Here is an 11,973-nt window from a genome sequence, read left to right as displayed (position 1 = left end):
GCCTTGGCCTTTGGTATTTAATCTGTTCCAGAAGCAGGATTTTCTCAACAAGCTTTAGAGTCAACCTTATATTGCATAGACATGATACCTCTAAGTGATAAATATCTTGAAGATGGGCTCTCGGACCATGTGGTGTCAGTCCTGTAATAGTATATTAAGATTTATGCCACCTGTGTTAAAGACATGGATAATTATTGGTAAATACTGTCAGGGCAAAGGCATTACTATAATATAGTGCAGTTTTACAAGCTGACATTGGCAATACTGTATTTCTCCAAGTGACAGGAATTCAGACACTAGGGCTGGGGGGTTGCAACTCGGGTTTCTGTCTGGGGGGGAAAAGAGGGAATGTGGAGCGAGCCAAGAAAAGCAGTTTATTCAGGAAGTAGAAGCACACCTGGTGAGTTAAACACAGGAGCTGAAGGGGCATTACATACAACTGTTTCAGCCAGCAATGTGTTATAGGGGTTGTTAGTGCCGTGTGGTCGAAGAAGAGGGTTTGTTAGTAGGTAATTGCCAGTCATTCCTAAAGCAAAAGAAACAGAAAAAAAAAAAAATGTCAGTTCTTTAATTTTAGTCTGACAGTTTCAATAAAGAATATTTTATATTCCTCATGAATCATGTAGGGCTTGTCAAACGTAATTCAGCTGAAAATTTCTGGATGTGTTTTAGCTGTGTGTTTGAAATGGGAGCAGGAAAATACAGTTAGATTCCAGTAATTCACAGGTGCTGCCCAAATCCCCAAAGTAAACATCTAGTGAAAAGTGATATTTACTGATGTATACAAAATCAGCTACACCAGAATAGCAATTAAATGGGTAGAGATCCAGGTACTACATAAAGCTATTAGAACTTTAACAGTGAGCACATGGAGCACTTTTCTGTCCAGAATGGAGAGAACTGAATTTCTACTGAAAACCCTCTTCTGACAGGATCAGAGTTGTTATTCACTTTATTAAAAACACACAGAGAGTGGAAGGGAGTTGCTGCTTTCAAACGGACAGTGGATGATAAACTGCAAGAAGCACATCTTAGTATATGCAAAAGTATGCATGCTGAGGGGAAAGCAAAATATTTGCTCTAGGAAATCAGAGCATTCACATTTTCTCCCGGGACATTCATGCTGCAAATTTATCTGCCAGGTTAAAAAAAAAAACAGATTTCCTCGAATGACAAATTTCTTTAAACAACCAGTTTACATACAATATAAGACAAAGCAAAACACCACACGAACAGATTTTTTTAAACCCATTTTACACGTTGATGCAACACCATTTAAACAACCCTCAGAATAATTAGAAAAAAAACCAGCGTATTTTGAGACATTATTAAAAAGTCAATTAATCTCTGATTTCTAGCTACTACAAGAAAAACGGATTGGAATAATGACCATAAAAAGCCACACACGAAAAGATGAGTTTAAAAAATTAATTTAAACTTTTCAATAAAGCAAAATTTCACTTTCTATTGCATTGCACAGGGTCAGAGTATTACAGACCCAAGGACAACTAAGGAGACAGCTGTATCTTTATAGTATGGATATTTTTTTGGGCAAGGAATGATAGTATATATTCCAAATATTAATGCTTTTGTACTACTTACTAGCGGAATAAATACTTAGTAGCAGAAATGAGCAGAAATTTCTGAGATTCCAAGAATTACTGTCTGACTCTGCTAATCTTATTTGAAAGTTTGTATCAGTGATCAACTAAAAAGCTTTTATCACAGCTTTTTTCAGTTGTAATGTACTTCTTACTAAAAATACTAACTGAAATATATTTTGCCAGTTTTTTTTTTTATCTTGGTTAAAATTCTTAATTTTAATTTATAGTCAAGAATTTTTTTCAATCCAAATTGTTTTACCACCTTTAAAAGCTTGATTTTTATTTTGAAGGAAAGATTACACTTGCCATTAATTATTAGACTACTCTTATAAGGATGTACCAGTGAGATAGTGACAATCTCATGACTGAAAAGAGTTGATAGCAATTTTTCTAATCATGGCAGAACATCTCCAGTGACTTGAGACTGGAACTCAGAACAGGGAAAAGCTTTCAGGAGCTCAGCTCAGCTCTGCATCACCTGAGGGTGTAGCATGGTCAGAGCAAACCTCAGGAGTCAGAGGCATCAAATCGGGGTGAAAATCCAAACTTTTATACAGTGTGGATTTATGGGATTTTAATAAGGCACTGGAGGGGAACTATCTTCTTTCTTGGACATGAAAAATACACATTTTCTACTTAATTTTTGCCAGAGGAACATGCAAGACCCATAATGGGAAGGGGGGCAGTGAGACACAGGTCTTGACACACTGAAGAGCAGAACTAGAACCATCCTTCCTGCCGCGTCTGCCTGTGCAAATACCACAGCTTTGACTTTCCAAACCAACCTGAGTCAAGCACATGCCCCTGCCATTAAATCCTGAACTGGAATTTTCTGTCTGACACTTCCTGAGCTGAGCAGGAGCGGGTTGCAGTGAGACCAGGGCTACATGATCTTCACCTGGGGCCGTAGGTGGAGGACAGGCTTTGGACCTGCCTGGCACAGTCTTCTCTCTGCTGCTCAAACTGCCCTAAAAACCCAGCAGGGAGGGCAGAGAGGAAGGGACAGTCTGCCTGGGTTAACACCCTTGTGTTCTACCTGGACACGAGAACAATGTTACAGATTTCAAAGTCTGTTTGAGTTGAGAAGTTTTGAGGGTTTGACTCCTCTGGATTCTATCCCGTGTTACAGATACGATGCTCTCCGAAATAGAAAAGATAAATGCTTTACAGACATCTTTTGCATAGAAATGATATCAATTAGATTTCACTGGGAAAATTTCTGCACCTAAAAATCAGTCAAATACGCATTAAAATGTTACTGCACTCATATTTCTGTTTCAGATTTAACCTATAAAGGTTAGGAAAGATTTAAAATTATGATCTTGCTTTTAAGCTAAATTATTGATGAAACTTATTTAAATACATTCCCATGAATGGAGGAATTCAGCTTCTATAGCAGGGCCAGTTGAGGGAACACTGTTTTAAAAAGTGCTGGTGGATGACTTTAAAACTCTGCTTTTAGAGAACATTTGTTCCAGATTTTTTTATATATTTTTTTTTTTTTGGAAAACATTCTTTTCAATTCTTCTGTGCTAAGTGATATAAAATCTGTATAAAATTTAAGGATTCTAAAACTGAAATGTTCCCAGTGACTGACCTTGATTAAGTGTTGAAGTGCTGTTGATGTCACCTGAGATAAAAGACGATTCAGATTGTTTTCTCACAGTGTCATTCCACATCCTCCTGATACGACTCTGTTAACACAAAGCAGTGAGACAAAAGCATAGTAAGTTATGAAAAGATTTTTTCCTACTCATGTAGAATATTTGTGTTTATTTTAGCCTAAATAACACATTCTTCTAGCACACAGTGAAAATGCCTTCTTTTTTTCTTAAAACTCTAATTTATTAAACTTCATTTAGATGAAACACGACAGTATAAACCTTCCTATAAACCCTAATTACAAGAAAAAAAAAAAAGGTGCTTGTATTAGACCAAAGCAAAAGGAAATGTTTAAAAAGAAATAATTCTGCTATGCAGAACGATGAGAAGACAATGAGTCCTTCTGACTGGAACACATCTCAGTGGGCTCTTAATAAATAAATGTAATTAAAAGGTGCTGTCCCAGTGTTTGTCACCTGAGTGCCAGAGGAGTAGCGGGCGCTGGTTCTGGTGGTTGATGCCTTCACTGAGCTGTGGGGGCTCTCCGTGGGCAGCCCCCCACAGCAGTAGGAGTGTCGGAAGCACTTCCCGTACTCCTTCCGGACCTTTGGGGGGAAAAACAAACTGCTCAGCACAGGGATCAGTGTTAAAATATCTCTGCTGGCAAAAGCACAGGAGCCTGGCACTCAAACTGCCTTTCAAACAAATACAAAATTCTCATCTGTCAAATTGTTGCCTGTTGGCAAACCCGCATCTCTCCCCCTGCTCAGTGGCAGGATTATCAGATACCCAGAACTTTTATTTCCAAGGTATAGATACACTTCATTTAGATGTCCCTGAATAATCATTACTGAGCTAGTTATGGAATTATTTTATCTTCATACTGTAGAGTAACACAGTTAAGTTTACCTGAATTGAATGCTGGCTGAAAATAGTCCTTTTTTATCTGAGCTTTTGGTGCAGAAAGCACAGGATCCCAGCCTGTATTCCCATCCCAGCAGGCAAGGAGGGCCGAGGTAACCAGCCTTTGCACTGCTCAGCACTGCCCTTGTGCTGCAGAGTGCCAAAAGCCTGCCATGGCTGGAAAGGCATTTTCCCCCTCTGTGTGACTCCCTCAGCTCTCTCCATGTGCCCACCCCTGCTCTGGCACCCAGCACAGCTCCCCAGTGCCCCAGAGCACCAGCTCTGCTGGGGAGGCACCTTCCAGTGTCCCAGAGCCTGAGCCAGAAAGGATGGGAGTGAAGCAGCTTCCACTTTAGGACCAGAACATACAACTGCCATCACTCATTTTGTTGAGCCTGGAAATTTGAATATACCTATGCAGATGGTTTTTTTTTTTTCTGACAAAGCAACAAAACTAATTAATCATTCCAACATTCGGCCTGCATTCATTCACCTTCTGTTTCCAGTGACCTACTGGAAACTTTAGATTTGTTCTGTGTGTTAATGATTGCCATAAAAGTAATCAGGATTAATTTACAGAGCAGTTAATTCTCTCGTATTCAGTGACTGCTACACTGACTATTTTCAGATAACAGGAGAGCACATGCACATCTTGGCAGCGTGTCAGCATCAGGGAAAGGACACAGTGGATAAAATTTGTATAGAAGTGTAAGTCTAAATTCATAAATCTTCCATCAGAGAGGTGGGAATTTAAGTGTCTCTTCTACTTCAATGAGACTCATGAGTTCCTGTGAAAAGTGGGATTTCAGCTAATCTGAAAATTCTCCCTGACCTATGAATATATAACACAGAAAGTTATGTGTATGCAAAGAGGGGAAAGGGGAAAATGAAAAAAGTTAATTGTGTGGATTTACATGTGTAATGTGCTGTTTTCAACATTACAGGGGTTTTACTCGTGGAATACATACTGTGATGTTTCTGTAAAGCACAAGGTTGAAGAAAATTTGAATAATTTGTGCCTTAACTTCAAGCTAGGCACAATAACTCACCTTTTTATAAAAATATATGGTACATATTTTAAGTCAACCCCATCTATATCAGCACAAAAGGCACATAAAAAATGAAAGCAGAAATGAAACAACTTAGAATTATAATTTTCAACCCTGTAGTGTAAAAAACATAGGTCTATATTTATCATCACTAGATGGTATAACACCTAAAAAAATACATTCCTGAACACTAATGGATACTAAATGCTCCAAACCACTACATGGTAGAGACAATAGCAATCAAAACTGTATTTTTTCCGAAATACCCCCCTCCAGGGCTGGTTTTGCCTAATGCCTCTATTGCAGTGAATGTACATTATCTGTCAGGACTGTGCATTCCACTGTCATTATTTCTAAATTATAGCTTGTTGGAAACTGATGGAAGCAACAGCACTATCATCTCGTCAGAACTGGAAACATAATAGTTTTCACTTCCACAATTCTATTTCTCTGTTCAATTTAGTGACCAACTAGTAATAACAGAATAAAAAGACTACATTAGCTATGCAGACAGAGGGTAGGACAACATCCAGTCAAAGGCAGCGACACTTGAAAATCTTAAATAGCAGCTTTAACATTCTTTCAGGTATAAATCTTATTGCTCTAGGTTATGCTTTTTCACACTTGACTGGTATTTTAATATTCCTTTCTGCTGACTCCACTTCATATAAAAACAATGCACAGCTGTAAAAAGAAATAAAAAAGGAATCTGTTTTTGACTTTTGAGTCCAACACAAACACAAAAAGGGAAACATTATACGAAACCCTAATCTAGAAATTATTTGCATTTTGAGAATGTTTGCATTTTCTTCCCTATCTTCTTTTCTTAGGCTCCATCTCCTCTCTTAAATGTGCTTTTGTTCTCTCAAAATGAGAGGAGTGCCATGTTCAACAGGATAAAATGCTTTCTGTCCACCAGATCTTTGCTAAAACATGTCTGAAAGCCATTGTCTACACCAGCTTTAGAGATGGTGATCCTGTTGGAGCTGGGACAGTTGAGAACATGCAAGAATATGCTTTTTGTACTTCCACAGCAATGCTTTATCCAATGGTCTCACACCATCTTATAAATATCTGTTAATTATGTCTCTGGTGAGCTAATTATAACGGGAGTTAACAATTGCCAGGTCTCCAGCCCAAAAATTGGTAAAAATATTTAGAATCTAAATATTGCAAATAAGGTATTTCCAAATGTAGGACGTATTGCATTACATGGTAAGTTTTTTTGGGTGGGATTTTTAACATTTACCCTTCCTCTCAACTCTCATTACTTTCACTTGTCCTGCCTTCTAACACAGCCTGTCAGCTTTTCTCATTCACTTTTCCTTAAAGCCTCTCTAAGGCACCCTTGGAAGCACCTTCTCCATCCCCTGGGGAACACAAGGGGTGCAGGGAACCCAAAAAGAATCCCACAGAGCTGCATCCTTCACCTGCCTTCTCTCTTGCTTGCTCCTCTCTCCCCTGCAAGATCTGCTCAGTCTGGACCCTTCTGCTCCCACCAGCTGAAGAGGAGCAGAACTAGTTCAGCTCATCCCTCTCACGAGGGAGGCTCTTGCCAGGGGATTCCAGTTTTTCCAGTTAAGGGAACAAAGCTACTGGGATTTCTGGGGGAGGCAAACTCTTGGAAAAGAAGCAGTCATGCTGGCATCTTTTCCATCTTTAGAAAAGTATTCCTGTTAGTAGCTGTTTAGCATTAATGACCACTTTTTTCTGAGGTGTGCTGAAGTTCGCAGTAAAATTAATTTTTACATCTCGCTTAATTTTGTGATGAATGAGCACATCAAGTACAGACCCTGCCTGTCACCTGGAGCTTTGTGTGGCAGCTTAATGGGATCTCAGGAGGGGTCCTCTGCCTTGGTCTGAGGAAAGGAGAGGTGACTGGTCCTTTGGCTGCAGCAAAGGCAGGACTTGTTTCACGTGGGCATAAAAGACTTCTGGCTGTAAGTCCAGACCAAGAGGTACCACATCACCAGTGTTAAACAGGACATTTTCTATAGTAATTTTCTTCCCAAAGCCTCAGAACTTTTCCAGCCCAGGTTGGAAATGGTGCACCCCTGTTAAACCTGCCTGGGGCACAGAGCAGCTGCATGACTCCCACACACAGCAAGAGCTGCTCTGGAATCCCAGTCCCCTCCCCAAATTACTTCAAAATACTACAGTTCTTGACATTGCTATTTTTTTCTCTATTTTTTTTAGAATTATATGTGGCCTTCCCAAGGAATTAGGGAACACACATCTGTGGTTCTGGTCACTTACTTTCTTTTGGAGGGCACAATGAAAGATGAATATAAACATTCCTTGGAAAGCATTAAATACTGTGAAGAGATAGGTCATCACCACGGTCCCCTCGTTTATGAACAGCAGGCCAAATGACCATGTGAGGCCCAGGAGACACAGGAGAGCAAATGCACCCAGGACCCAGGATCTGCAAAAGAAAATTAATTTTAGTAACATTACTTAGGAGAATGCACGTGGCCAAATCCAATATTAACATTTCAGTTCCTGCAGTTGACTTTTACTAGTTTCATATTCAAATGTAAAAATTCCTTGGGTTTAACCTTTTATCTATTAAAGAAAGAACAATTCCATTTAGCATTCTTAAGTCTCCAGCGAAAACAGCAAGAGTAGATATAACCTTTTTCTTTCTCAAGAACAGCATAGGATGCCAAAACTATTTTGAAATGCAGAAGTATAGCACAAAACCCCAGCTACTCCATTGCCTTATCTGCTTTTAGAAAAGAGATTGATAAATCTGGCTTAGCCACTAATCACACCATAGATTTTAAACAGTGGTGCTGCCATATGACACCAAATAATGTCACACAAATGCACAAAGGTTAAACAGCAGATTAAAAGCCCAGAGCCCAAATCTTTAATGCTCCGATAAACTCAGCTAAACCGAAGCTAGATGGTCTAACTTCCACATGAAGAACCCCTGCTGAAATGTGACAAAAACATGGATATTGCTTTACAGAATAATCTAAAAAAGATTCCATCATGAACAGGTCAAGGAAAAGGAATTGTAGCGAACGGCACAGAATGAAAGGGAAAAGGGAATTTAGTCAGTGAATTCCACATCTAACTAATGATCTTACTTGATAAATGGCTTATTATCTTCATAGCTAGAAAGCATTATAAGCAGAAAAGAGAAACAAAATTATTAGACAGAATTGAAACAGAAATTAATAAGAGCATTTTTAATTGTCTATAAAAATTAGTCAAAATTAGGAAATTCAAAATGCAGAGGCAAGCAATTTAAAATTATAAAGGCATATAATAGTTAAAAAGTCTTTAGCAAATCAGATATCTCAAAAATAGTTAATTAAAATTAAGGGAAATCCACAATATGACCGAGTTTGTAAAGTTAAAAGTCATGCCAGAAATTTGTTAATGTAGGGTTCTATCTTACCCAGGTAAGTCCGTATTATAGTAGCCATCACAAACACGGTAATTACTGGTGTGGATGAGAAGACAGAAAGAGGAAAAGGAAGAAAAGAGAGAGATGCTAAAGATTAGCTCTCTCTCTCCTCATGCAACATGCAATGAAGCTGGTGCTGACCTATCTACAACATCTAATTCCCAAGGTTCCCTCACTGCAAACCTCCCTTGGCCATTTGCAACAGTCAAAGCCAATCTGTGAGACCCTTTCACATCCAACCCTCAGCGTTAGAAAGCTGCACCATCCCTTCAGTGTTGGTAACAAAAACCTCCAGTACAATGTAAAGCTACAGAGAATACAGTCAAAAGCTATCTAAGAACGTGAGAGCTGCCAAAGCCTTGTTAGTGATATAAAACTGGTATTACTCTGCAAAAGGGATACTACAGTACAGCACCGTGATAAAGTAAACACTTGTTAAATTAGCATGAAAACAGCAGGTAATCTTCAAGTTAACAATAATAATAGAGTCAATTCCCTTGGGAGTACAGGATTACGAGTAGAAACTGCTCAGAATCCCTAAATCAAAAAGTCATTTAACAAAACAAACTTAATATAATCATATCAGCCATGCAAACAGGAACATCATTTTTGAACTGCATTTTAAATGCAAATGAAATTATTACTACAGTGCTGTGGCATTTCCGTGAAACAGTTTCTTGGCACTAGTTCCAGGCTGAAATTATCTAATTTTGACCGGCGTTTGTGACATTACAGCAACAAAGTGACGAAAGCAGGATTGGCTCTGTTTGCTTCTAATTGTCATCTGCAGTTGCTGGGAGACAATGGCATGTGCTCCTAATGGAGAGTAGCTTTCAATCAGTTCAGCAATCAGAAAATAATCATAGTTCTCATACTTGAACACAAAGCACTTACTTAATGTTTTCCAACCTGCTAGAGTCTGGTTTCAAAGTGTTTGAGTGCTTCACCATTTTGCACAATGTGATCACCAGGAAGATAAGATTCAGCTGTCAAAACAGATAAGAGGGAAATTAAACTACTTCAAGTAATAGGCTGAATAATGATGATGTTACAGGCTAAACAAAAACCCTGTGGTTTATTTTCAAATAAGTACTGGAAGTTGGTAACTACATCAGATAGTCTGTGAAAGGTGATTGCAAATACACACGAGGGGGTAAAGAAGTGTTAGAAGTCCTTGTTTCACTTAAGTTTCCAAATTCCAAATTCACCACATCATCCTGAGCTCCTGCCCAGCACTTGCCATCCCCAGCCCAGCTCTCTCCTGCAGCACGTTGTGCTCAGCCCCTGCTCCCCTTTGCCTGTCACCTCTGGCCCTTTCCCCCTCTCACTGATTTCCTGAGGACTCTGCTTACCCCTTTCCTGTGCTACACTGCTTGTCTTTTTAGCACCCCATCCTGCTTTTGAAGTGTTTTTTCACCTTTGCTGGTTTCTCCCCCCCTTTATTTTTTTATTCCCTTTTGTTCTCACAAATTCTAGAAGAGAGCTTAAATGTAACTGAGGACAAAGAAAGAGAAGAAGAAAAACAAAGATGTAGCAAATGCATCAATCTTAGCACCCTCCTACTGCCCTCTTCCCTTTGTAGTCTGGATTCTGTCAAAGTGACTGTGGGCCACTTGAAGGACTATGGTGTCTTATTCTTGTTGTGTTCATACAGATAACACCAGGGAAGATACCGAAGGAAATTTTTTATAGTTTTCCTATTTTGAAACAGAATCCCAGATATCAAAGTTAGCAGGTGCCTTTCTCCCATCGATTTCAGAGCCTGTGAAGAGCACAGCAAGCCAAACACAAGGATGCCTGCAGAGTATGGGCTGGGAAGTGGCACCCAGTTAATATGAGTAATTAGTTTGTTCATGCAGACCATTCAAACAAAATTGTATCTCTGAAACCAGTAAGAGCTGTGTCCTCTCAGGAAGAAGACACACATCCTTCTGTACTGGTACAATAAGTACAATAAGTAAGGGCTGAACCAAAAGCTAAGACAAGATGGGAGAATATGCTTGGACATCCTTCTAACACATATATCAGACAGATTATAACCCTATTTTTATAATCTTCCATATGTATCTGCAGCTGGTTACTGATGGAGAATGGTCACACCAAGTCTGGTTTGATCCTTGGTTTGAGACAAATTCAAAATCCTCACAAGTTTTGCAACGTGTTCCTATGGTTGGGCCTCAGTGGTCAGAAACGTCACCCAATAAAGATCTGGTCTGGAAAATCTTGAAAAGAGGAGTGTTTTGCAAGTTTTGATCAGTCTGTTAATAAGAACATGTATTACAGAAACAATTCCTACTGTTAAGGGCAATCAAGTTATCACTCCTGCTGCTGTCTCCAAATCAGGATGGACAGCATGAACTATTAGGCAGTTCTCAACATCACAACAAGTCTGGCAGCTTTTGACCTTATCAGTCCTCATTGAAAGTAAAATATTTTTACAATTGTGTCTTGAGATTAACAGAAAAAATGCATGTGGTACAAATAACAAAAATAAGCTTTGATGATTGATTTCAGTTTGTGTTCCAAGAACAGACTGAAAATGCTTGACCTTTAAGCAGATGTATGTACATGGTGTAGGTTAAGAATATTTCCACTGCTGCAAAATCTAATAGAAGTGTCAATAATTCATGATCCTGATCTCCCTTTATGATTCTTACAGGTAATGTCTACCCAGATGAGAAACACCACTTCATTATATCCTTGTGATCTCTTCCTCTTATCCAGGTTTCCACTGTATGGGGTAAGTTCCTTGGGTGAGCAAACAAGTTGCTTCTCTCCCTGGCCTTTGCACAGGACAGGGGCTCTGTGCCTGACCCTTTCCAGGCAGACTTTATTCTCCAAAATATTGGAAAAATTTTCTTGTACATCTGGTAGCTGACATAACATGAACTTCTCCAGCCTGCTTAAAAGAATGCAACTTCAATTTGCTTTTTTGTGAAAACAAACAGACTAAGAGCTAAGACACGTGCCCCATCCCAATCCTAACACGTAAATCAACTTTGGCTGCAACCTGTGCACCCCTGAGTGCACAATCCAGTTCAGAAGAGCATTTACAGCACAACTGGAAGCTAATCCTTGCCTAAGGAGCTACCCTGGAGTATCCTGTGCTGTACCACCAACATCATTCTTGGATCAAAACCTCATAGATATGGCTTAGCCCATAAATGACTGCCTTATGGAACAAGAGGGTTTTATCCTCTGGTTCTCTGCACAACTGAAGTGCTGGTTTGACACGTGAAAAACAAAAGCTTGTGTTCACATCCTGAGGTTCCCTCAGTGCAGACATGGCCCTACCCCAGAGCCTGAGCCAAGCTCCAGGGTATTGAACAGGTCTGTCAGCTCTGTCTGTGTGTCCTTGCTGCACCAGGGAGTAACTGTACACAGCAGCTTCTTAAGA

The 11,973-nt window shown here is 39.4% G+C and overlaps 1 protein-coding gene across 22 annotated transcripts in view; it reads right to left on the bottom strand.

Moving 5' to 3' along the window:
• ADGRL2 (adhesion G protein-coupled receptor L2) overlaps positions 1–11,973 on the bottom strand; it is a 371,310-nt gene that overhangs the window by 7,348 nt on the left and 351,989 nt on the right. For 5 of the 22 annotated variants that reach the window (XM_027683320.1, XM_027683316.1, XM_027683317.1 and 2 more), the window contains 7 exons: positions 9,471–9,562; positions 8,568–8,612; positions 8,254–8,280; positions 7,415–7,583; positions 3,683–3,811; positions 3,202–3,298; positions 398–526 (listed from right to left, as the gene is read on the bottom strand). In XM_027683320.1, coding sequence (XP_027539121.1) covers positions 398–526; positions 3,202–3,298; positions 3,683–3,811; positions 7,415–7,583; positions 8,254–8,280; positions 8,568–8,612; positions 9,471–9,562 — 688 coding nt within the window. The remainder of the gene's footprint in view (positions 1–397; positions 527–3,201; positions 3,299–3,682; positions 3,812–7,414; positions 7,584–8,253; positions 8,281–8,567; positions 8,613–9,470; positions 9,563–11,973) is intronic. The other 17 variants (XM_027683322.1, XM_027683324.1, XM_027683323.1 and 14 more) reach the window with 7 other exon arrangements.

Source organism: Neopelma chrysocephalum, unplaced genomic scaffold, assembly GCF_003984885.1.
Source record: "Neopelma chrysocephalum unplaced genomic scaffold, ASM398488v2 Primary Assembly neopelma1_64, whole genome shotgun sequence".
NCBI classification, from domain to species: domain Eukaryota; kingdom Metazoa; phylum Chordata; class Aves; order Passeriformes; family Pipridae; genus Neopelma; species Neopelma chrysocephalum.
This window is presented reverse-complemented; position numbering and strand designations above follow the sequence as displayed.